The 26,724-nt window shown below is 40.8% G+C and overlaps 1 protein-coding gene across 10 annotated transcripts in view; it reads left to right on the top strand.

The window, feature by feature from the left end:
• The window catches only part of tns1b (tensin 1b), a 154,513-nt gene that overhangs the window by 104,137 nt on the left and 23,652 nt on the right, over window positions 1-26,724 (top strand). For 7 of the 10 annotated variants that reach the window (XM_041058051.1, XM_041058050.1, XM_041058049.1 and 4 more), the window contains 11 exons: window positions 3,925-4,096; window positions 6,198-6,248; window positions 6,339-6,461; window positions 7,912-7,976; window positions 8,521-8,604; window positions 9,309-9,421; window positions 9,512-9,572; window positions 11,201-11,276; window positions 14,150-14,279; window positions 14,455-14,520; window positions 14,994-15,116. In XM_041058051.1, the coding sequence (XP_040913985.1) occupies window positions 3,925-4,096; window positions 6,198-6,248; window positions 6,339-6,461; window positions 7,912-7,976; window positions 8,521-8,604; window positions 9,309-9,421; window positions 9,512-9,572; window positions 11,201-11,276; window positions 14,150-14,279; window positions 14,455-14,520; window positions 14,994-15,116 (1,064 nt within the window). The remainder of the gene's footprint in view (window positions 1-3,924; window positions 4,097-6,197; window positions 6,249-6,338; window positions 6,462-7,911; window positions 7,977-8,520; window positions 8,605-9,308; window positions 9,422-9,511; window positions 9,573-11,200; window positions 11,277-14,149; window positions 14,280-14,454; window positions 14,521-14,993; window positions 15,117-26,724) is intronic. The other 3 variants (XM_041058054.1, XM_041058045.1, XM_041058047.1) reach the window with 1 other exon arrangement.

The raw sequence follows: 26,724 nt of genomic DNA, 5'->3' as shown, positions 1-26,724 counted from the left end.
TTTTTTTTTATCAGGGGCATCAGTGAGGCAACATGCCCTGCCATTGAACCAGAGCTCACACTGTTTTGTTGGACATAAAGATATTTGGTGTCAGCCTCTCTCACCTCAGTCCTCATGGAGTCACAGATGTTGTCAGTTGTCTAATTAATGTGTAAAACTTCACCCCGCAGCAGTTCATGCTGAAGTGCTGTGCTAAGCTCGAGTGACAGTTTGATCCGCTCACAGTAAACCAAAGAGTTGATACATGGTTATAAAAACAGTTCAGCATCTGAAACATCACCACTTTTAATGTGCAAGTTCATTTACTGAATGGGTCACAGTCATCCAAGAAAAATCCAAGTCTTTTCTAAAGTGCACAACAGCACAGTCATGTGACAGTTGTCTCTTATGTAATACTGTGGCTGATTGAAGGTGTCCAATCACAGTAGTAGGTCTGGACAGGCTTATTTAAATCCCTATAAAGCCATAGATTCTTTGTATCCGCATGGAAGGCTGTGCAACACGATGCTACACAGCTGAGGCAGTAAACATTAAATATCACATGAAGACACAACAGTCAACAAACAAAACATACGAGAAAATAACTACCGAGGCATCTGTTTTGATGTGTAAAGGTGATTTAACAGTTGTGGTGGTGGTGTGATTTTTTTGGCCAGTTAGAAGCAGCATAACAAGCTGTAAACATAACACTGAATAACACTGACATATTATCACCTTATAAAGTTGTTGTGGGCTGGAAAATCAAAATGAGTTAAAAGAACTCAAGGCTCAGATAGTTCTTAGAGTTGTGTGATAATTCTCTGTGGGTTTGTCACCAGGAGGAATACCTTTCACATTACACAAAGTTATTTCATCCATTGGAAATATAAGTAAATATATGGGGGTTAGAAAGTCCAAATTGACAAATCACACAAGGTCACAAAATCAAATCAATCCAAGTACTGAGTTCAATCTCCTGCAGACTGGTAATTTGAGACAGACCTGAGAAAATGTAGGTATTCACCAATCAGGAAGTGTGACAGGTCTGATCTCAAGCGTGGATCAAGAAGGGCTCTCAGTATTTTAAATAGCAGAGACAGAAGTCCTGGTTGTTCATTTTTATTACTAAGACAGTTTGATGTCTCAGGTTACCTGATAAAACATTCCTGCTTCACAGTTGGTGTTGGTCCAAATGCACAAATGAGATCACTACAGCGCTGAAATTGAGCGTGTTGAGATAACGCGTCATTCATCAAATGCAATATGCAGAAAAAGAGCAATCGCTTCATCTCTTCAGCTGATGAGAAGCAGGTTGGAGCCCAGCCGGTCAGTGCATGCTGGTGGATCTGGAATAGAACCAAACCACAGGTCTATATTGGCCCTGACTACACCCAGAGGCAAAAGACATACATATGCAGAGAGAGACGGGGAAATGGAAAGAGCACTGCAGTGAGAGAAACAGACGAGAAGAAGAACTTTTAAGGAATATGAAGAAAGATGGAAAAAGGAGAGAACAGATGAAAGAGAGAGAGTGATCCAGGTAAAGGAAATAATAAAAACAAAATGTTTTTGCCAGTTCCAAACATAAAAAGACACGATCTTCAGCAAAATTGAAAGATTAGATATTTATCGCGGCGCATGAAAGACATGTGCGACATATCAGTTTCTCCTCTATCTCTGGTGATGAATAATTTCCAGTAAACAAGTTTTGATTGGGACCAGATGCCCAGAACAGAGCAGGTTACAGTATTTGTATGGTAAGGCTGGAGTGATCCTCTCTCCCAGACATATGAGCAATTTCCTCAGGGGCTACTCACTGCTGACAAATGTGGGAAATATGCTGCAGTCTGAGCGCTAAGGGTCCAGACACCCTCTCCCTTTACCTCTTCATCTCACCCTTCATCTTTAGTTATTACACTCACTCCGCCTCCTTACTGTCTCTGGGGACACTTTGAAATGAAATCTGAAAAAGACAAGATCCACCGAGGCACTTAAAGAAATGAAAAATCCCACATTACGCGTTTCACTTCCTTACTCAGAGGTAGATGAAACAGCTAGCCTGGCTCTGCCCAAAGATAAAAGAAATTTTACCACCGATTAACATATTACATCTAGTTTGTTTCATCCATAGAAAAAACCAAAATGTAAAAAGGTTCAGTTTTACAGGGGGTTATGTGCCAGATTATGTCTTAGTGCTGGTAGGTGGATTTTTTCTCTTTACCTTCAGACAGAGGAAGCTGTTTCCCTGTTTCCAGTCTTAATGCAAAACTAACAGGCTGCAGCTGTATATTTACATAGAATAGGATAGACATGAGACATGAGATAGACATGAGAGTGTCTCTCACCTTCTCATATAGCTTGTGGCAAGAGAGCAGGAGAAGGAGAATTTCTCAGAATGTCAAACTATTCCTTTCAACAAGCCATAACAAGCTGTTCTACTCCAAAGCAATAATTCTGAGGCAACTCAAGAATATAAGGAGATAAATACTGGAGTTTTTGACTTTCCATGAAATCATTTCGCTACACAGGATTGGATTATGCTGCACTAACTGTTTGGAGATATTTGATAGACACACCTTGCTCACTTCTCCTTTTCATCCAAGCTTTGTTGATCTCCTTAAGTCCTTGACCTGATTTAACATCAGACAAACCAAACTTGTATAATAACATCTCATCTGATTTCAACCAAAGCACTTTCCTCAGCAGTGACCATCATGTTTTGTTTGGCCTGTTAGGGGTTCACATACAGTCCTCCTTTCTTGGCAAACTGCAGTATTTTCATAATCCGGCATGATTATCTGCTTAATCATTTTCTCCTCACTCTGTTTTCCCTCTCGGACGGCCAAAGTCTAACAACAAGACCTGTGTTTAATGCAGGGGGGAGAGCTTTTGAAGGTGAACCTGAACCCCTTTGGGTTTAGATATTAAAAGTCATTGTGATGTCACTGTGGATGTGGTATTTATGTGGTGTGTTGCCTTTTCCATATTAGGATATTTGTTCCTTGAAGGATTGGAGAAAGAGTGTTGTGTTGTGTGTTTAACTGAATCTGAAATATAATTTGCAGCATTAGGGACATTGGGGACTTTCAGTGTAACAGAGTAAACATCCACATATTTTCATGTCTTGGCTCCTAATCAGGGACTCTTTAGATGTGGAATGATGGGAGTTAAAGTATAGTCCAGCCTGAGATTCTGTCCTTATTTGATGTGTCATGTGACATCTCTGTGAAAGAAATGAGTGTTTCCATATTAAATCATGAGAATGAATCATGCGGCAATGATGAAATCTGTATGAAACATTTCCAACAGAACAGAACAGATTTCTGTAATGTATTATCTACTTGGAATGATTTAAAATGTATTTACAGTACACTTTTAAATAAAATGTTAATATAAAGCACAAACCTGTTGCATAAATCATAAGGTGCAAAGATCCACCGAGTTCAACTTTTTGGGTCCTTTTTATTGTAGGTTTGTAGTGATGAAGGTTAGGGGAAGAGGAGCTGGAGACACTGGGGAGCAGGACAGACAGGATGGGACAGGACACTGAGCCAGGGTCGAAGGAGGAGCAGGGCAGGCAGTGGACTGGTCCTTTTTCCTGATGAGGAAGTCATAAATAGAAACTTATGAATTAAATAAAAACTGCTACCCAGAGAAAGCTGAACCTGCCAGCTTTAGGCCTTTTTACACCCTTAACTTTTTTATGCTTTGATTAAAGTGATCACACACCAGCTGTCCTGAAAAACACAATCATGTGTGTATAAATCACATGTGCTGCATTACTTTGGGTGTTAAATTCATGTTAAAAATAAAGCTGCCTTTTGCAGTCCAGCAGTTGTTTTGATTCTGCCCTATGTGCCATCGAGATGCAAAACTGCCCAGTACAGTTAGAATTTTCAGAATAACGCACAATAAAGGCTAAATGCTTCTCTGTTTGTCTGACAGGAGTGTGAGTCTGCTGCAGGCCCTGGACGAGAGCTACGAGCTGGACCTGATCTACATCACTGAGAGGATCATCTCCGTCTCCTTCCCCAGCAGTGTGGACGAGCAGAGTTACGCTGCCAACCTGCGGGAAGTTGCCTCCATGCTGCGCTCCAAACACGGTCACAACTACCTGGTACAGTTTCCTGTGTGCATCTGGATGATCCTGACAGGAATATAGCAATTAACTTTCAAAATAAGTGAAGCAAATAGCGTAAGCTCAGGCAGGAACATGAAGTTATTGGAGCGGCCCAGATCAGCTGATCACAAGCTAGTTTTCCTCAGTTCCAACCATGTACACATTCACACAACACAGGGATTATGTTACATCTGTGTCTGCATACATTTACATACAGTACATCTGATACTGTTGTCATTGCTGTCTACTGTTTACTGGCCACTTGCAAACTGAAAACTCACCATGTAAAATCCCAGCCTCCACCCAGCCATCTTTCATGCTTTAGATTTCTCCACATTTATTCACAGAGAAATTCTGAGTTTCTCTGGTAAGAGTGATTCAGAACATTAAAAAAAAACTTGGAGAGTCAGGTCTTTTTTATCTGCTTTTGAAAACCAAGAACACAACAGCAGAAGTGACAGGAATGGATCAGTGTGCTTGTCTGTTCTAAGTCTCTAATGTTTGCGTGGCTAGGTAACCAGTTGCCTAGTTTTGTAACTTGGCGTTAGTTACAAGGTCAATAGTTAGCTTATCAGTAGTTGTTATTTTGTTATAAATGATAAAGCATAACTCTGACCTGTGGGTTGTATGTCAAAGTAACTTCTACAGTACTAATGCATAATACGAGCCCTAACTGGCCCTGCCCTGCCATACAAGAACAATGCTGGTTCTTTATTTCCATATCTTCTATGTGGAAAACCAACAAGTTACAACTAAACTAGAAAGATGTAACAGTTTAGCTTTAGCCTCAGTCTGTGGCCTCGTAACATAGAACTGATTTGGCCTTATAACATGCATTTACCTACAGGTAAATTAAATGCATAAATTAATGCTTTTAAATGCATATTTAAGAGCTTAGAGAATTTAAAGATTAGAGAACTGTCAGTTCTTTTGGACTGGGCCAGCCCTACCCCCACACTCTGAGATAATAGGTCGGTTTCACGTGACGTCACGACGCAGCGGCGCGAGTGCGCCGAATTCAGATGGAAGACAGGAAGTGTTTCGGCTGACTGACGCACTGAGAATCTACCGAAAAATGCCTATGTTTTGTGTAGTTTACCGGTGCTCAAATCGTTCCAATAGAGAAAAAGAAAAAAGCTATTATAGGGTGCCAAACGTAGTCACCCACAAAGGTGAGAAATATGAAAAAACTTACAGAACAACGCCGTAAAAGGTGGATCTTAAACTTACGTCTGCGGTCGGGAGGAGCAGAGTCTGCTAATGCCCGTGTCTGCAGTGACCACTTCGTCAAAGGTATGTTAGCTAGCTAACTTGGTTTTTGTGGCTGTGTTTATATCATTAGGTTGTCGCTTAATGCTCATTTACATAGTAATAATTATTAAGTTGCCGGTAGTCCAATATGGACTTCAGTGGGACTTTTTAGGCTGCCCTAGCGCGTTAGGGGACGTTGACTCAGTAGACTGGGCTCCAACAGTCAATCTAGCTTACCAGAAAACTAAGCCCAAATCAAAGGCATCTCTTCAATGAGAGCAGAGGATGAAGCTGAAGGAAGACCAACTAAGACGGTCGGAATGCGAACCCTGTAAGATGTGTTTGTTGACATTATAGCCGCTATTGCTAGCTGCTAGCTATACATAACCAGTATAAGAATAAACACCCTGGCGAAGACCAAACGATGATCGTCTTGGAGCCGTTTGGTACCAAGGTTGTGTACCCACCCGCTCACAAAAAAGTTATATGCCTCCAGGCTTCTGTGGGCTTTCATTTGCTGTTTTGTATAATAAGAGGTCCAAAGTAGGAGATAATTGGTGATGTCAACAGCCTCGATTGTGGGCAAATCTTTAACGTCTGTTGAAAACTCGCTCATCTTCATGAGGTACGGGTCCGATCTCCGACTCGACACGGGATCTAAACTCGTACAATACTGACTATCTGCTAATATTTACCTCCATTGGCTTTGACATGTAACTTCCTGCCCTCCATGTGAAAGCTCTCCGCCTACGTGCGTCATCATGATCACGTGACTGAAAGTTTCCAGGCATGCCTTCAAAAACCAGAAAAGGATAACAATCTCTTTCTCTTTTTACTTCCTCCTTAGCTCTTCAACCTCAGTGAGAAGCGCTATGACATCAGCCAACTTAATCCAAAGGTAAACCTGATGGCTCCTCTTCTCTCGTCTCTTTTCCCCTGTATTGTGTGACCACCAGTCTGAGTGACAGTCTTTCTCCTCCTCTCTCAGGTGTTGGACTTTGGCTGGCCTGACCACCATGCTCCAGCCCTGGACAAAATCTGCAGCATCTGCAAGGCCATGGACACTTGGCTGAGCGCGGATAGCCACAACGTGGTGGTCATACACAACAAGGTGAGACTGAAAGACGAGAGGATGCTGTGAGAATGGAGCAAGTATCTCCAGACAGTAGAGGGTGCTCTCAGGCTCTTCTCAGGACCCTCACTTCCACCGAGGCTGCAGCTGTTTTCTGTGTTTGTGTCTGTGATGACGTCCTCCCTGAGTGAAACACTGACATTCAGGGTGGAGTGTTTGTGTGTGAGAGTGTGTCTCTTTTGTGTGCTTGTTTGGGTTGGGTTGTGCTGGTTGAGGGTTAGGAAAACACAAATTAGGGAGGTTAGGCATGCCACTCATCATGGCTACTTAGGTTTATTTACCCTTTTACCCTTAACAATGCCATAAAAACTGAATTGACCAATATTTTCCTGTCATTGCCTAAACTTACTTGCATCACATTATACTCTTGTGGCAAGCCACACTCATCTGGCTCCTAAGTATGCTGACATAAACCGTAAAGTATATCTAAATACAACTACTGGGCCGATGTCCCAGATGTAATACCTAATCATTTTCACGTTAACCCCACTGTGTTCCTGATTGTTTTGCAACATAAGAATTAACATGGGATCCTGAACCTCCGTGCCTCGCTCCAAGATGTTCCCACAGGGAGGTTACAAACAAGTCGGCTGCTATAACAACTGGTGCTATTTTTCTGAGAGTTGAGTAACGCCGGTGATGAGAGTGTGGGCTTATAAGTTGTGGTGGTCACTAAGGAAGTAGGCTGAGTTGGGTTCCCACGTATCAACAAATCATTTCCACTGGGCCCCATGCTGTTTTTAAGTGGCCACAATATTTATAATGCGGAACACACTTACTCTCCATAGTGATCCTTGTTTTAAAGATGGATTGATGTGGAAAATGAATGGAATTCAAGACTAGTTTGTTGCCATAGTAACACGTGCTTGGACTGGCAAGTTTAGTGAACTCCCTGCTGCCCAGCCAGCCATTTTTTGACCATATAAAGAACAGGTATGGTCACATTGAAAACAGAACAGAAAGATGCTGCAGACTTGCATTATGGGAAATGTAGGATTTAGTGTTTTTGGAGCTTGACCCAAACAAAGGAATAAAAGTGAGGCCTCTGCTGCATCGATTTTGACCATTCTTGTTTTAATCTGCCTCTTGCGAGTCCACCCACTCTGTTAACGGCATCAGACTGTTCTACAGCATCAAACTTGTTGCCTAAATAATTGATTTAGGTCATTTTTAGTGTTATATCAGTGTATTAAAAGATCTGTCAATCTATTTTGGAATGATTTCAGGTTCTGATATTGTGTTTTGAATTCTTGTGGTTCACATTTGGATCATGAATTGTGCATTTAAAAACACTGCCAGCATAAAACTAACCCAATAACCTCACTGATGAAAATTCATTATTATATAAACATGAGAAAATCATTCTTGGGTCATCAACATAACCTGCTAGATAAAATCTGTAGTTGACTGTTGATTAATGTCTATTCAGGGCAACCGGGGCAGAACTGGAGTGGTGGTGGCAGCCTACATGCATTACAGCAACATATCTGCCAGGTAGGTCTATAATCCTCACTGTAATACATAAATCTAACAACCCAGCAGAAGAATGAGCTGTTGCAGAGAAGAAAGACCGCTAGAAAGAAAGGGAGTGAGAGGGAGGGCACAAAGATGACTGTAATTTTTTGGAAACAGAAAAATGGAAGTGGAAAACAAGGGGGGGGGGGGGGGGGGGGGGGGGGGCTACATGAGGAGCAGACATGAGAGGAAAAACTACATAAGCCAACATTGTTCATCACAAGACCAAAACCCACATCTGAATAACAGATAGAGATGTGATGAACAGTAGGAGGGGTGGAACATGAGACAGGGGAAAAACATTTTTATTTGGAGCAATGCAAAGACAAGTATTTGATATAATAATTTTGAGCAGAAAGCAATGAGTTAGCTGTAATGGTCACCGCACAAGGCCCAAATTATATTATAAAAACTTAAGCAGCAGCAAGAAGCCAGAACATGAACCGACTGTGACTGGATAATAGAATGAATATAAAAGTGCTTTAAAAGTGTATTAACCAAATGTGTTTCTGTTGTAATGCAGTGCTGATCAGGCTCTGGACAGGTTTGCCATGAAGCGCTTCTATGAAGACAAAGTGCTTCCTGTGGGTCAGCCATCACAGAAGAGGTCAGTCTAACCTCATTTCTTGTTTATAGTGTTGGGATAGAGTTTGAGTTTGACCCCAAAATGAACTCATAAATTTAAAGCTGCATTAATCAATTTTTGGCCACTTGAGGCAAACACAACACTGACTTATAATCTCATTATAAAGTTGTTAAGGCAAGCATTTTTCTATTTAGACATCCAGCTGACATTGACCAACATTAGAACTCAGTTGGACTTGTGTTTCTTGCTGCCTGATGAAAACAGCTGTCTGCTGTAGCTGGGATCAGTCTTACTAGGTGCACAGTTTTGGGGGGGGGGGCTGAAAAACCAGGTTTGGATGAGCTGTTTGGAAGTGAAGAGTTGGCTGATGGGTTGGCTCTGTGGGTTTGTTACTAGTAGACTAGTAGCAAACTCTTTCACATTACACATAATTATTTGATTCATTGTTTAGATATAGTATTTAGATTAGTATTAGTAAGTCTGGTTTAAAAGTCTACAAAGTCTAGATCTGTGGTCTAAAAGTTGGCTACTTCCACATGGCTGACAAGCTGAAAACACTTGTTGCCAGAGGTCAAAGCCAAAGATTGTGTTTCTTTGTTGTAATGAATACAGGATTAAACCTTCATCCCTTTGTTGTAAAACACAAGAAATCATGATGTAATTTGGCAGAAGGGGACCTAACAGGATGTTCATGTCTTCCTTTTACCTTCCTCTGCCTCACCCAGGTATGTAGAGTACTTCAGCGGCTTGCTCTCCGGACACATCAAGATCAACAACAAACCCTTGTTCCTTCATCATGTCATCATGCATGGCATCCCCAACTTTGAGTCTAAAGGAGGTGAGTGTCATGCACAGATACTCACTCACACATAAGCATTTTCATATACCTTATTTATTTTATACCAACATATTAAAAATTGTGTTCCAGGCTGTCGTCCTTTTCTCAAAATCTATCAGGCCATGCAGCCCGTCTACACATCTGGGATCTAGTAAGTCTTAAAGCACACTCACACTCAAATGCTTTTACAAGATTCCAGGGATAGCGAGCTCGTAATGGCTCAATAATAAAAACCCTGATTTTCCTTTATAGCCTCTCCCCTAACTCCCCTGCCTCCTAACATACACACACATCATCCCTCTCGCTAGTTTACACTCACATTATTGTATTAATCTAGCCTCCCCAGCTGCAGGCTCTTGTTTCTCTGCTTTAGATCCTGCAGTCACTTCTAGCGTTATTTGTGACTGGAGAGCCAATGAAACAGGCAGACAGGCATCTGTGTGGACGCCTGAAGGCTTTTCCTGCCAGAGGACCCTGCTGGTTCCCAGGGCCAGACAGGAAACAATGGATTCTATGCCTTTCTGTTGTTGTTTTGGGAAGAGTGGAGGTTTAGAGGAGAAGACTGGTGGGGAGAGCTGCACTGCCCCCAGATGAGTGAGGCATACAGGCTACACTTACACGGTATTTGGAAGTATTACTCAACAATGGAAAGAACACAATATGGCAAACTTGACTGGTACTTGGGGATCTGAATGAAAGGTTAAAGGCACAGAGGAACTGTAATGTTTTAAAACCAAGTCTTCGAAACAAATGTTATGGCTAACGGCTACAGCAACATCAGCATTCATTTGTCATGTTGTGTTAAATGATAAATGTTAAGTACAATATTCGCTCTCCTTTGTGCTATGTTTTGGTCTCCACCACCTCCTGAGAAAACTAACTGGCCCTTTAGCTGCCACGGTGTTTAAATGCTAGCTGTTAACTTTTTCTGTCTGCTGATTGGTGCTGAGCAGGTAGCTTACAACATATTTATCAGTGAAAATTAGTGAAAATAACATTTATAAGAGCTGGTTTGTGGGCCACAAAAGCAAAACACTTAACTAAAAGACACTGCAACACTCCACAGAGTTCAAGGGACTGCGGAATCAAGTTATAGCTCTCTGTGCTTTTGCATTACACAAAGTCATTGGATTTTTTGTTAGTATAGAAATTTTTCTTAGTGTAGCTTTGCACTGATTCTCCCTGATTCTCACATTCTTCCTGTATTTTTCTCTTATTTGCCATTTTCCTTCATTTCCACTGCAGAGCAGTTATAAAGTGTTTTAAAGTTACCACTGTAAATAATAAAGCCTGCTGGTGTCAAACTGTTCTGCTATGTCCATTCTTACACTAGTGTCTGTACTATAAACACCTTTACAGCATACTCAATAAATAAGTGTGAAACAATCAAGGCACATACACTTCCAGACTGTCAACCCCTTAAAGCCCCAGATCACATTCCTCCCCACTTTCTCTCACATGCTCCCTATTAGCACTCTCCCCCTTTGATCCCGCTCTTCTAGTCAGATCCTACTCTCTCATGTAGACACTAATACCCAAAATTAGCCCAGAACTGCTCCGCGGTTACGCTTCAGGATGGCCACTGCTAAAGCAAATAAGGGATTGTTAGTAGATGATGTAGGTCATGTGCACATAGTTATACACAGGCAAGTAACATCAAAAAGGAAAATGAAATCGGTGTGTTGGGAGCACTGTTGGATTGTAATGTGTTAATGTTCACAGTAATAATAATGAAGGCAGACTTATCATCTAACATGTTGTGGCTTTTCTCTTTCATAGTAATGTTCAGGGCGACAGCCAGACGAGCATCTGCATCACCATTGAACCTGGTCTTCTTCTGAAAGGGGATATCTTGGTAAGAACAGCACACACAAACAGCAGCAACCGATGCCTAATAACACAGAGAGCTAAAGAGTGAAAAGCTGGTTTAGTGTCTCAGCTGTTTGAATCACATTCTCTGAATTTAAACTAGGAAACAAGAAACTGGGAACACTGCTGCAGTGCTGATTTTTTTTTTCTCACGTGTGAAGCCAATAACAGGGAAAGTTTATTGTCTTACTTTTTCCAGCGTTTTACCTTTGCCAAAAAAAAAGGAAAAATAAATGGAAGCCAAATGATGATAAGCACAAAATGTCAATGAGAGCATCTGCACAGATGCTTTGACTTTTATTGCTTATTAATACTGAGGGAATCCTGTTGGTTTTTCCAGGCTGACGTTGGGTGTGTGTACTGTATGCATGTGCTGCAGCGGTTTATAGTATCCATGCACAGAAAAAACAGGGCTATAAAAACCTGGAGAAAGACACTTGCCCATGGTCCTATGCCTCAGTTTATAGACCCTAATTAGCACACAATATGTTTCCTGGAAACTATGATGTGGAAATGGCAGTGTACTTCCTTTACAGCAGCATTTTGGATACACAAAGCACAATTCTGATATGATGTGACGTCAATTAATGGCAAGTTCATCAAATTGATATTTTTCGTACTTTTGGAAAGGTCTTTTCATATTTTTAGGAATTTAGTAAAATCACACTTGTTCCATTTGTACTTTTAAAATGAATAAAAAAAATAAATAATAAAGTGCCACCTGTGATAACCTCTGGCTCACATTTGCATGTATTTCAGGCAGAACAACTGCACAGATCAGCAAAGTTTCTGCTTCTGCTGTGGTTCAGGCCATAATGTTATCCATGGATGTCCTTGGGGCTCATAATTTCAGCATGGAGAATTTCAAAAAGAGCACTTACTGTGTGCTTGAGGCTGTTCCGTTTCGGCCCCTCAGAGCTGAGCTCATATCTCATTCTTTATTTAAGATGGACTAATGGATTCTGCTGAATGCATCATCTGACTGAGCCGCTGTCAGCTGATGTTTGCTATTATTCAGATAACATGGAAAATGTGAACTGTGGCCTCATGGCCAAATGGGGGAGGCGTTAGTTGGCGTGGAGTGTGCTCCAGCATTTCAAACGGCGATATTTGTTTGTGCTGTTGAATTGAGTTGTGGATTATATGGTTGCCTCAAAATGACTGATTGCTGAATGGGTAGATAAAAAAAGATAATTGTAGAGGAAAATCTTCATAAAAACAAAACACAATTCACAAACAAAAAAATTTTCAGGTTTGGGTTGTTGTCTTCTCTCAGTGGCCAGTCAGTCATTTTAATTCCAAATTTGTTTTCAGGTTTGTTGTAGAGCTCTTGATAAAGCTGTGTCCAAAATGTCTCAATTAACTTTACAGGGCACAGAACAGAAACAATACAGCTAAAAGAAGTCTAGCAAGTTACAACTCAGAACCACCATGTTTAATTTTTACTCTTAGTTTATGCTAAGCCAAGCCTAGTGTCTGCAGGCTACAGCTTTATATTTGATGGACAGATATGAGTGGTTATCAGTTTTCTCATGTAACTCTGCAAGAAAGTGAATAAGCTTAATTCCCAAAATGTCAGATGTTTCCTTTAACATCAAAGGTAATCGGTTCACAAACGAGGGGGAAAGAGGCTTTATTTCAATTTTATCTGGTGCATGAAAATGAAAACGTGCTCGGGCTCTAAAAGCAGCATGTAAGCTTAAAATGAATGTTTTCCTTCTTCTATTTTCTGTTCTCAAACTTGGCTCACCGTCATTGTTCTCCTCATGAAACAGACCCCTCAGTGGGAGGTTTACCATCCCAGAGAGCTGTGCTAAGCCGCAGGATATTTTACTTTGCCTTCCTTTCATCCATAGTCTTATATGTTTTGGTCTTATTTGGCTCCACAAGTAGAAAATAGGTTTGTAGAGAGTGGTCAGATAGATAGATAGAAAGAAAGAAAGAAAGAAAGAAAGATACTTTATTCATCCGCTAGGGAAAATTCACATTTAGTTCACACTTAGTAGTCCCTACATTTAGTTTGTATCTGTTATAAGTATCAGATAAATGTCACAAATGGCAGTTGATTATGTCAAAAAAGAAAATAAAAAACAAAACAAAAAAAAAATTAAAAACTTAAAAAGCTTGAAATTCTCACTGTTACTGTAAGAGTAGGATGTTTTTAAGTTGACCATGTATATTTTTGTTTTACTCTTCACAGTCACAGGTTGTGAGCTGCCAGTTGTTTGGGTTATGGTATATATTCTTACAGAACCTGTAAATGCGAGGTCCTTGTAAAAGCCTGACAGGTCCAGGCTGCACATCAGGAAACAGCAGAAGGGAGAGAGAAGATTTTCCTGTGTGCGGTTTTAGTATTGCTCTTAAAGCCGTTGTGTTGGGAGAAACAGTTTGGATAATAATGTGTATCAAGAGACCATACATTGCAAGGGATATATATTTATATATAAAGCATTAAATGCTTTTTCTAGCTCTGAGCCAGTGCAGTTAAAGACCAAGCAGTGAATCAAACTGACTTGCCTCTGGCTCGTGTTTCACAAAGATCATTTCATATTGTGCTCTCTTGATATTCTGATTGGATCAGCGCTGAAGCCCTGTTGAGCTCAGCTGTAGAAATGATTGCACTTTATTTAGCTGAAAACAGCCTTTTTTTTTCCTCATCAGAACTGACACACTGTATGAATCAACTATATCCTGAAATTATTATGTGTATGATATTCAGTGGACCTGTGGGGCTGAAAAGGCATCTGTCCAACTGCAGTGCAGTCCAATTTAACTGCCCTGTTGAGCACCGCTTGATACAATGCGGCTACTATACAGTGTTGTTTGAATTTCTTTTCTTTCCTTGTTTTCACCCTCCAGCTCAAGTGCTACCACAAGCGCTACCGTAGCCCGTGCCGAGATGTGATATTCCGGGTGCAGTTTCACACCTGTGCTGTTCACGACCTGGGGATCGTCTTTGGGAAAGATGAGCTTGACGAGACTTTCAAAGGTAATAGATTTTGGGATAAAACAAGTTCCTGCCATAATCTGAAGCTCTGGAAATATTACTCCTCTGTAAATAGCAAGAGATATATTACATTATTATAATATGTTTTTTTCCTATGCCGTTTTGTTAGTTTAATGACTCAGAAAACTCAGGTTTTCTTTTGATCTCTTTATTGCAGATGACAGGTTTCCAGAATATGGAAAAGTGGAGTTTATCTTCTCCTTTGGTCCAGAGAAAATACATGGTAAGCATCAATGTGTCTGGGTTTATGGGTATGCTGGAGCATTTTCCACACGTTATATTTCACTGCCATGCTAATATTTAAGTAATTTTTCATTGACAGTATATGATAGATACTGAAAGTAAATGAAAGGGAGAAAGAGGGAGAGGACATGCAACAGCAGGCCCCTGGATTTGAACGTGGGATGTTGCAGTTGGTTTGCGTTGCCCCTTCATATTTTCTTATTGTTGTAAAAGTTTTTTATTGGTTAATCAATGATCAAACACTCAACAAATTTCACTCATATCTCTTAGTAAGCAAATAAAGGGAATGAAAGGAAAAGAAGATTTAATTACATTACTGTAAGTTGAACTTATAAAAATCAGGCTTTAAGACTCTTCTTCATTCATTTTCACATTCTGAATATGATTGTTTTTTTTTCTGTTTTGTGATTTTAAAGACATTCACATTTTCTGCTCTGCCTCTTTGAACTTCTGGTCAAGGTATGGACCACCTGGAAAACGGGCCGAGCGTCTCGGTTGACTACAACACACAGGATCCCCTTATCCGCTGGGACTCCTACGAAAACTTCAATCAGAACTGTGAGGACACCACAGACGGTAAGTACAGTAGGACAACAGATGGTATTTGACATTGTCCTGTAAACTTCAGTGGGTAGAGCCTTGAACACTTACAGCACTGTTATTTTAGGTGTAATATCTCCTGGATGAGAATTGAACTTTTTTCCACTCATAGAAAAATTAAAAAGAAACACACAGCGACCGTACAATCACACAAGCAGACACAAACCAACACAAACAAGGTAAATCTCCTCCTGCCCACCCTCTTGTGTTCTGTAAAGTTAACAAGGTGTTAATTACAATGGCTCTTTATAGCCATAGCCCTTATGGCCACCTGGCTGATATGCAATACGTTTCCCACAACCTGTTTTTCTAACTTATTTTTAGTAAATTGTCAGATTTATGTAACAACCTACACATCACATTCATGTAACTGCATGTGACCCACAACCGCTGGATGACTTTAACACTTTTATCAATAGTGAGGCAGCACGTCTCAGCAGAAGTCAACTTCTAACAATCAGACACCACACAACGTCTTTTATTAACTGTCAGTGTCAGAGAGTGGACACACTCCTCTCATGAACCTTGAAGTGAAAGTCACTTTACATGGATGTTACACAAACTGTACATGCGACTGTGGAAATGCATTTTAATGTGGTAGAGAGGAAGCTTGGATTTTATTCTGGTCTCTGTCTTTCTTTCCCACTCTCGCACACATAGACAGGGACACACACACACAAACAGCATGTAACCAATCTGACCCCTGTAACAAGGGTGTTTTTGTTTGGTCTGCGTGACACAGAGGACAGATTCAGCCTCAGTCCTAAAGGATTTAAAAGACTTTTTTCACACCATCTTTCTTTTTAAATCTCCCACACCACAGGGTCAAACTGAGGTCACATTTAAGTTCAAACCGGTGTTGGAATGCTTTATGAGACAAGACACAGGGGAGCAGTTGTGTATTCAGCTAAATCCTGAAACTGTGGCTGTACAGTGTATTGAAGAGCATCAAAAACACCCCACATCTCCATTAAGAGGTTTCATGCTTTCCTCGATGTAAATGGTAAATCTTGTTTTGAAAGGGAGGAGAGACACTGGTAACGCTGAATTCATTTGTGGTAAAGTTATGACCGCAGAGAAGCCAAAGGCCCTGTGGGACCTGATTCTATTGCTTTAAAGAGCGCAGTGCAAGACATTCCTGGGTTCAGCCACAGGCATGGACAGAGCCTTCCTATTGAGCGAGCGGTGGTCACTCTGTGGCCAAAGTACTACTTTCTCTGCCACCCAAAAAAGGAAGAAGTGCTACGCCCTGAGCGATAGCAGCGAGCCTGTTTTGCTTTGGAAAGTGCTGCACTTGTTTAGATGGTTATCTTGTTTTATAATCATTGGAATGACTTTCCTTCTCTTTGTGGCAGATAAAAGCTTTTATTCATTCTTAGTGTTTTTTTAAGTGGGATTTATTATGTCTGTGTTATGTATTACATAAAGGAGAAGTACTTGTGTGATTCATTATTTACAGATGCAGGAATTCATTTTCTCCATGATCCAACACTGATTCTGGCTGTGGCAGAGGTTAAGTTCTCACCCAGCACCTGCAAAGACCTGCAGCTTAGCTTCTGCTTGTCTGAGAGCTGCATCGAACTCGACCATCAAAGTCTATAGGACATCTGTCTTAGAGTGCAGAGGTGGAAGTATTCAGATGCTTTACTCTATGATCATTTTTCCACGAGTGAGAATTACAAGGTGGTAATTGCAGACAAGTGACTGTCTGCAATTTAAAGGACCGTTCACATAATTACAAATGGACGACTGTGAAGAAGGAGACCTCTCAGGATATTTAATGTTCTCAATGCCCCCTGTGTATTTTTACTGGTCTCCTAGGTAGTCAAAGGTCAGAGGTTACTTGGCTACTTTCTATCAGTGCCCATAAAATATCTACCCCACACTCAGCAGCAGCTTGAAATAGGTCTTGCTAAAATAGCATAGGTATAAGTCTCCTCTCTTTCTGTTTCAGTGGAGGTGAGCTTGTGTATGCGTGTGTGTGCCTGTCATCTGATGATGATACTGTGGTCAAATCAGAATTTGACTTCAGTGAGAAAACATACACACACACACACACACACACACTAGCATTAGCATTAGCAAGTGCACATACACAAACATGCACACAAACACACACAATCACTAGCTCTTATTTAGCTACTTGAGACTTGGAGTAGCCGATAAAACTTCAGACGTGTCCCATAATAGCCTTTTGTGCGGCGGCTTTATTCAGCCGGCGCAGTCAGACTGATACGCGTTGCACTTTAAACGTGCTCAGCTTGCAATCGCCATTTAAAGACAGTTTAAAATGGTTCCCTCTCACAGAAACAAGAGGGAAAGGGTTTCCAGGAAACTGGAACGTTTCCACTGTCATTTGGCTTCACACTTGTTAGCGCTGAAAAAAGGCACTTAGCTCCTCTGAGTGGCTTTCAGAGCTGAGATGGAAAACGGGAGAGCATGTGTATTCTCAAGTGTTAGTCCGAAATAAAAAAGTATTGTTGTTGGGTTTGCTGTTTGTCAAGATTGCAGTTGCTTTTTTGAGGGAAGCGCAAGGCTATCAGCTATTTACATCAATTCTTTGCTTATCAAGGCATTGCATAAAGCTTCAAATTATAGGGTCAGTGTTTGGTTGGGATCAACATTGGGTAAGTGCTGTCTGTGTGGTTGTTGGTTTCCAGAGATTGATGTTGACTTTCATTGTGTTTATTCCGTGAAAACAGTTACAGCTTCTGAGAGTCTGTTTCAGCACAGGGATTTTTGTCACGCCTGCATTGCATAGACAGAAACAAGAAAATATGCAAACCATCACAAGGGCACCTATAATGATCAATGATCAAATTCTTAGTTGTCAAAGAAGTCATGGAGTCTAAAGGATGCACATGCTCCTTTTGACCTGTTTCTGTCTCTCAAGAATTGAAATCACCAAACTAGAGCCTTCTTCCACAGTCCATGAATCTGTCTGTGGCTGCAGTCAGACTGAAAATAGCACTGCTTTATAAAAATCATCAAAGCGCTGAGCCGCTTGTTTGGTTAAGGGACCTGTGAGAAGTTTGAGTAACATCTTCAAATAGCCAGAATTGTCATCAGATACAAAAAGAACAAGTGATTATGATACTCTAAGACAGATTCCTACAACTCTGTAGGCACAATTTTATCATTTAGCTTGGTTTCCAAGGCAAATAATACAATTATGTCATTCACTTCATAGTGTACCACAAATGTGGGCTAGCATGTATCTGAGTAACCATGCGGTGCTTTCTGTTCTGTCCTCATTGAAATGAATAAGAAGGCTTTCATTAATGCTGCACTAAAGATGACCAAAGAGCAAATACAGACATTTGCCATCAGTACATAAGGCTAAGAACATTACACACAGTTGGCAATTTAATAGGTACATCTAACTAATATGTATGCAGTCTAATACAGGAGTTCTGCGTTAGGTTCTCCCTTCATGAAGGTTATAATGTTCAGTTTTAGAAAGGTGCTGATTCAGCTGCAGGATCATTTTAGGCGATGTAGAGTGTGTTGCTGTTGAACTGCTCTGCATTATAAAGAGAAGTGTTTCTATTATTTAGCCTACCCTCATTTACATAAATAAGATCTATCAAAATAATAAAAACACCAAACAATTTAAATAAAAACTGAACATTGTAACCTTCATGAACAGAGGACTCATTGCAGGATTCATGTATTTGACCACATTAGTTTTAGCTGGATGTACCTAATAAACTGCTAACTGTGTCTAATTTCTACTTGTAAGTAAAATACATAAACTCATGGCAAACAAAAGTGCAAACACGTAACATAACATTCAGTCATATTGATTCAGGTTCACAGCAGAGCCGTTCTTTAAGGACTCCCTCTTAGAGCAGAGCCTTTCCTATCAAATCTGACTGTATAATCATTTGCTATAAATGAGTCATTCCTTGGCTTATGAGTTTCTGACTGAAATTTAATTTTTAACAAGGTGACACATGCAGCAGCCTGATTAAAAAAAAAACCCTGCTCCATGCCAAGCCATAGCTTAATGCTAGAAACAAGCAATGCAGTGCAGGAAAAGTGAGGAGAGGATGTGTTGGAAAACCTGGAATATCAAGCCTTTTATAGACAGCGAATAGAGGATTGTATTTTTTTACAGTGGACATTGATCTTTTGCAGAGTGACAGACCCTCGTGTTTCTGTTTACTATTCTGTATCAGTGCTTGCCTCAGCTGCCAGCTCTCTGCATTTCTGGAATAATTGCAATCGCAGGGGACAGATAAGAGATGAGGGAAAAAAAACAGATAGTGAGATGTATATGTATGGAGAGAGAAGAAATGGATGAGACTAAAGAGAAGACGATGTCATAAAACAGAAAAACTAGGAAGAATTTTTGCGATCATTTTTATAATATTTATATCTAAATAGTAAAATTTTCAACATTTTTTTTTTTTACAGAACCTCCTTGTTAAGATGAGGATTTGGCTGGTGAAAAACTAAAACAAATTTAAGGCTTCAGCACTGATCTGCAGTCAGTGTTTTTGCCTTTTCAAATCTTTCTCTTTCCTCCCAGTTTCTGAACTGAGTTTGTTCAACTTAAACCATTTTAAATCTTAAGCAGCCTTAAACCGACATTTAATACTACTGTATTCTATCTCTCTGCTGGTTGAAATAGACTCTCTCACTTTCCACAGAATCTCTGTCTCTGTCTCTCTCTCCTCGGAGGAGCTGGAGGAGTTAAAGGCAGACTCCTCCAAAGAGCTTCACTCGACTGTGAAGCTCTTTTGTGCACGCATTCACAGGAGGAGGAGGAGTGACAGAGAATGTCAGTGTGGGTTTGTGCATGCTGCTGCTGCTCAGCGCAGGCAGACAGTTTCTAAGAGTTACATGGTGAACCTGCTTCCAGCATTTCTTCGATGTCCCTGTGAAGCGAGGCAGCTGACGCCTTTCTTCAAGCTCCGATAGCTGTTGAAGAGTTCCGCCCTTGAATCTGTTTCCAGTTTGTCCTCTGCTCTTTAGACCGCCGGAGAGAAAAGTTGTCACAAATTTAACAGCTGACAGCTCTGACGACATGTGAGTAACATGCTCAGTACTGTAGATGTCAGGATTCGCGACAAGAGACTTTAATTTCACTTTATGTGCTCAATAAATTATTGACATCAGGTTGTCTATTATCCAAACACTTGGCTACGTTGTGTTTTATTTGTTAATATTTCTAACTGCTTCAACCAAGCTCACTAGACAAGTGATCCTTTGAAGCTCAATGTTTTACAAATGCTTTTATACAATAGTGATAAAAAGTTGAGGTACATTGCAGGCACATAATGTTTGTCTGTTTTTATTATTAGGTTTATTACAACTTAAAGATAAGCTAAAAAGAAGGCTAAAGGTGGAGAAAACACAAGCAGGCAAATGATCATGCAGGTGTTAAACCCCTAGAGAAAAATGAAGAACTGCAAACTGTCCAGTGTAAAGATCCATCAGAATTTCTATACCAACGTCCTGGTTCAACTGTCGTCAACTTTGTTGCGTCAGTGTAGAAGTTTTCGAGATCTCAGCAATGTTTCATGATAGCAGTGATACCAAAACTACAAAAATAAGTACAAATACAACTCAAGCTGTAATAAATGTGAAAATGTGAAATTAAGTTTTCAGGCACTTTGGGTATTTATTTAGAAAATTAGTCAATTTCTCTCGATTTCTCTATGGAAACTTTTTTTTCCGAAGCCATTAAGTTACTGTTTATCCATGGTTCACACTTCCTTGTGTTCAGTGTGTCTTTGGGTTGTTTTGCATTTTCTCTCCAGGAGGTTAGTGCTTCCTCTTTGTTACTATACACATTAGTCACAGGGAGATGTCTGTGTCTTTGTCCCCACAGTCTTAACTTATCCAACAGAAGGGGACCATGTCTTGACTGTGTCTGTCCTTCTGGACACACACTATTTGTTGCTGCATTCTTGTAGCAAGAGAGTTAGGTTTAAATGAGTCAAATCAAATTCAAGTGTGTATTTGTGTTGCCTTCTGAGCTACAGACAGGGGTGGGGGGGGGGTTACATAAGCCTGGTGGAGATAGAAGTTGATGCAACACAATGATATCACTGCTGAGACTATGTTTGGGCCCAACGGATGACTGGGATTCAAATGGTCCATTGGCCCAATGACTAGTTCAGGATCCAGGTGGGCAGTAAATTACCACAGACATTGGTGAAATATGGCCATTACAAATACTAAATGAATGCACTAGATTTCCATTAAGCATTTGATGATGGGTAATTCTGCTCATACCAGAGAACTGAACTACAAATTACAATCTCATCTGGTCCTGAGGCTACTTTCAGCTCACAAACATCTCTAAATATAAATTTAAAAGCAATCCTTTATCAAATGTTGCTATGCCATGTTGAGCTTGTAGAATTTAATAATGCTCAAATACTAATAATGGTCTGATATGTAGAATCGGTCAGTGAAAAACTCTTCATTGACCCCAACAACAAGGAGGTCAGTGGTCATGGTCAGCTGCAGGTTAGAACCCTTGATCTAGAGTCAGCATCTTGCCCGTGGGCCCTTCAGCAGGGCAGGCACTTGTTGACACTGTGGCATGAATTTCCATTGGGCTGGATTCTCAGTCGATCCATTCTGCAGATGTTGTTATTGTAGCCAAGCTGTTCCAGTTGAGTTGTTCCATGATTAAATGAAAATGAGATTAACTTGTACATGTCTGTGTGAATTGATTTCAGTGTGAACACCAGGCTCTAGACAGCAGCTGCACCACTTGTGATACCAGCTAGCCTGAAATTTCTTGTCTCTGACTCTTCCCAGTGACTTTGAAAGCCCCCCGCTGATGGCATAAGCCAATGTCCGATGAGATCCCACTGAAACAGACATTGTCATGCAGTGGGATGTCACCAAGAAGATGCAGAGGTGAAACGTTTGGCCCTTTGTGTTGGCAACAGGCTTCCACGCTATCAATCCCTCAGTCTGGTCTGAGGCTTTGGGAGGATTAGGCTGCTTTGACTCCAAACTTTGCCCAGCTCAGATTGCGTAACAGCCAAGACACATAAATAAAGGCCTTCTAGTAAAGACTGCATTGGACACACAGAGAACAAGAGCTTTGTGTTGTGGAGTGTCCTTGTTTGGACTCTGGCTCCAGGGGCACAGGGACAGGGGTTTCAGCTAAGAGACACTTACCGACTGTGGGACAAGTTTGAATGTGTATGTGATACACTGAATATGATGCAACTTCTCAGACAGAGGGTATTTAACTTTGGATATAATAGAATGTAATAGAATGTTTTGTATACAAAGCATTAAAATCTGAAGTTCATTCAGTGGAACAAATAAGTGGTACATTTTTGCACAATGGTGTGAGTATTGTGGAGATTTCTGCAAGACATTGCTAGTCCTGAGAGAGAAAGAGTGCTAGTTATCTGCTGTCCATAATGTGTGGGGATGAATGAGTGGTCTGTTACCTCCTTATGGATGCAGCTTTACTCCAGCTGTTGGACAGACACTCTTTCACTCTCCCTCTTTCTTTTTCTTCAGCCATCTTTACACACCTGACCTGGATAAAATGCCACAGCACAGCCAGGACGTAATTAATCATGATCCTTTTCTACAATCTCTTCGCACAAGATCCCCTCTTTATCCATCTTTTATCGTTTTGTCTTTGCACTGTAGGAGGAGGAGGAGCTACAGAAACCACTTTATTTCAGTCAGCAGTAAATCTGTGGATGATATGATATTTAATTAGTGCATTTTTACAGTAAATTTATGCATTAATTAAATTCCCAGCTTAACTGCTGTTTTGCAGTCACCCCAAGCAGACAGAAATTGACTGCCACTGTTTCCTTCTGAAAGTCAAACTCACTTTTCTGAGAGGTGATAAAATGCTTGTGCTTGCTTCCTTGATGGATAACGGCTTTGCACAGGCACTTGTCCAGCTTTTATTTATACCAGTCCCTCTGTCCCCCTTTATTTTTCCGTCTGGTGTTTTTTTTTTTTCTTTTTCAGTGTTTGGTGAGGTTCTAGGAATCTAGCAAAGTTAAGATGGAGAAAACCAGTAGAGACAAAGACCAAGAGTTTCACTTTCTGTACTGGGCAAAACTGTCTTGTTTAGGGTGTGTTATTAGCTCCTGGGTGTCCTTCTGCATGTGTTACTTAGCTTACTGAATAGACCCCTCTTGAGTCAAAGAGTGGCTGGACAAACAAGATGAAATTTACAAGGAGAAAGGGACTACGCTCTCAGTTTGGGTCTTCTGGGAGCACTGGCCTCTCCTCCCTTGTTATTTTCTTTCTTTTTAAAGGGAGTCCTATTCATGCACCGGCCTTTCCTGGTCTTTGTCATAACACAGTTTTCTTCACTTCACAAGAAACATTGTTTGAAAAAGCAGCATGATACTCTCCATTATACTGCCAGTAACATAAAGGAATACATACTGGCCAAGTCCATTTTTCTCAGTTGTGCACCTTCCCCAGTCAGGATTCCTCTGAGGCAGTTTGGGGTACAAGCTCAAACCCCCAGCCAGATTCAGTCCTTGATAGATAACTAGGTCATGAGTACCTACTAACCAAAGTCAGGAAGGGAGGAAGCTGCTGAGGGATCATGCCCTTGTGACTGCACTAGTGACTCTTACCTCTTGTTCAGGTTGTCTGCATGGATGTGAAAGGGACATGAAGAGATCGCAATAACCACTGCAAGTGTTACAGCATCCTGGATCTGTCCTTGTTGGCAGGTGTGAAGAATTGATACGTGACACCATGCATAGGGCAAGAGAGGGATTCTGACAGCAGTGAGATAGACTGAAGTACAAAGGAATTGGTTAATCAAAATTGGAGAGAAAATGATGGAACAAAAAATTTCAGTCAAACAGGTGGGGAAAGCTTGGAGCACTACTTTCCTGAAGGTACTCAAAAATTCTTGGCAGTTAAAGCCACTGTAAAGAATCATATTGATATAGCTCTAATACGAGGACATATCTGGTCAGGAGTAAGACCAGTTTGTGTCTGAAGCATTTATCAGGATGTTGATGATAACAGGAGCTGACAAGAGTTGCTTTGAGGTGGATCTGTATAAACTATCAAGGCTTCAGGCAAAATAATATGGCTCTGTCTTTGTAGTCTCTCCAGACCAAGGCTAGCACGAGTAAACCCATCAAAACTTCTCTTCACCTCTAGAACGAGATAGCTAAAGCCAGCTCATCAGAGGCTCTCCTCATTTGGCCCTGAAGATTTTCCTGTGCAACCCTGCTGCTAACGACTGTTGATGACTTTTCCTGAGGCACAGAGTGAAACATAATGCTCTGCATGGATGAAGTGTCTGGCCTATATATACTGCATGGTGTACTGTATGTGTGGTTATGTCTGTGCTTTTGTGTTTGTTTTCAGTAGTATTTGATATGATCAACACTGGCTACAGGTTACTGGTGACACATCCCAGTTTATGTTGCTCTGCACATTTAAATAATTAGGCCTCTATAGACTTTAGATATGAGAAATATGGATTTACTTTGGACTATGTGTTATACCATATCCAGCCATGCCATTAGGTCAGTGGTGGCTAGTTTTTGAAGGTGAACAGAACATCCTTCCATCCTCCCATATTGATACTGATCAATATCCCACTTCTGCCTGTTCGAAACCTTTCTCCATTACCTTGTCCTTTGTTTCTTCAGTCCTAGCAAGTTTGCACTCTCATACATTGATTCACAGTATTCTTTGATGTATTTTTAATGAGCTGCAGAGCGAGTGTTCATTAAGCTAAAGCGAGTTTCTGTACTTACATTTGACTAAGCATTTTGGGGCTATGGATGTTGGCAATAGCTAAACTGCACTGTACTGTGCTTAAATGTATTCTGTATCCTGTTGTGCTTCTCTACTAATGTGTTGAGAAGACCCATCCAAAGTCATATTTGAAGTTCTGGCACTAGCATCATCAGAATTTAGGATCATTTGACTTATCATTACATTTGTGTTGTATATAGACTGTGATTCAATTGAAATAAATACTAAAAATGAATCATTTTTTGTAGCATGTACCAAATCCAAGTGGGCCACTAATGTAACAACTGTTTTTGCTTTATTTAATTTGATCTGTTTCATTAGCTCTCCGTTGACTCTTCATTATTCCTCTCTGATTAGCACAAGTCAAGTTAACCCAGCTCAGAAGATGTATTAGCCTTGTGTGTGGATCATTTACGAGGCCGCAGTATTACTTTAATAGGTGTCCTTGAGCCCTCACATACACTAAAGCATGCTTTGTTGCCAAATCGATAGGTTTGCCATTAGCCTTTACCAAATATGGCACCAGGGTGTACTTATATCTCATTACACAATCATGTACAGCTACTGAAGCTCTTTATTCTCATGGGCTTTTTGAATGTAAATACACTCTAAGTTTTATTCTCGTCCAGCTATTAGTGGTTGTAGCAGTAGAGGCCTGAGGGGACGTTCTCAGAAAATGTTTCATCATTGCTTTTTAGTTATGTCACACTTGTGGCAAGTTGACATGGACCCCCAACTGTTTTGGAATGCCCACACACTCTCTCTCTCACACACACACACACAAGCACAGAGAGGCACACGGTGTGTTTATCCGTGTAAGCTAGAGAGGAAACATGCTATTTCCGCTGTGAAGGGGGATCTATTGCCACAGGGGTCAGAGCTCAAAGTTCAGAGGTCACACAGTTGCACCATCTGGCCCACAGAACCTCAAAATATCTGACAGCACCTTCCATCTACAACACTTTGTATTTTGTAGAGTTCAGCTTTGATCTACATTGTTGTATATCTGCAATATTTTTTATAATCATTAACAATCTAGACTTGCTTTATTGTCCACTGCTGCTTTCTGAAGCATTTTGTGATAGACCAAAGTGTTTTTGCCCCCCTCTGAGGAAGACGATGTAGTGACACAACTTCTCATTCCAGACTGGTCAGACATGGTCCAGTCTCCCCGTTGTTGTATAATTAGTAAAGGCTCTGGGGTCAGGACTGCAGACATTCTCCTCTGACTAATGTGCTTTGGATCACAGAGCAAGTATTTACCTCCTGGGGAGTATGTAAAAACACACCAACACGGACACACATGGTGTAAGATATCACACATACACACGGCCTTTCTTATCACACCGGCAGAGGTTATTTGTGGAGGGTTACGTGTGGTCATTTCAACCAAATGAAAACAGCAGCAGTCATAGCACCTCACACAGAAGCAGGCTCAACATAAATAGTCTGCTTGCCGTAAAAAGTCTCACAAGTTTAAAGTGACAGATTAGATTCCCTGTAGTACATATAGGGATTCTGTGGCTCACTCATCAGTCACGTCATCTTATAAAGTGAGGACATGTACTAGTTTGGGTGGGGTGTGTCGACAGTGGGGCTTTCATATGATGTGAGAGTGGGACCATCGCTCAGCTGGTCTCATCGCAATCATCACCATCATCACTGAAAGAACAGAGTGAGAGGCCAGGGGAAGGATGTGGGGGTACAAAGAGAGAAGAAAAGAAAGAGTGAAAAGGAGAGTTGGTGTGAACATTTGTGAGTCAAATGAGGGAAAACAGTATCAGTGCAATCCACGTTCATGGAACTTCCATTGAATTTGTTTGAAATTGAGGCCAAAGTCACA

Source organism: Toxotes jaculatrix, chromosome 15 (assembly GCF_017976425.1).
Source record: "Toxotes jaculatrix isolate fToxJac2 chromosome 15, fToxJac2.pri, whole genome shotgun sequence".
NCBI lineage: Eukaryota > Metazoa > Chordata > Actinopteri > Toxotidae > Toxotes > Toxotes jaculatrix.
Note: the sequence above shows the minus strand (reverse complement) of the source record. Positions and strands in the feature narration are given on the sequence as shown.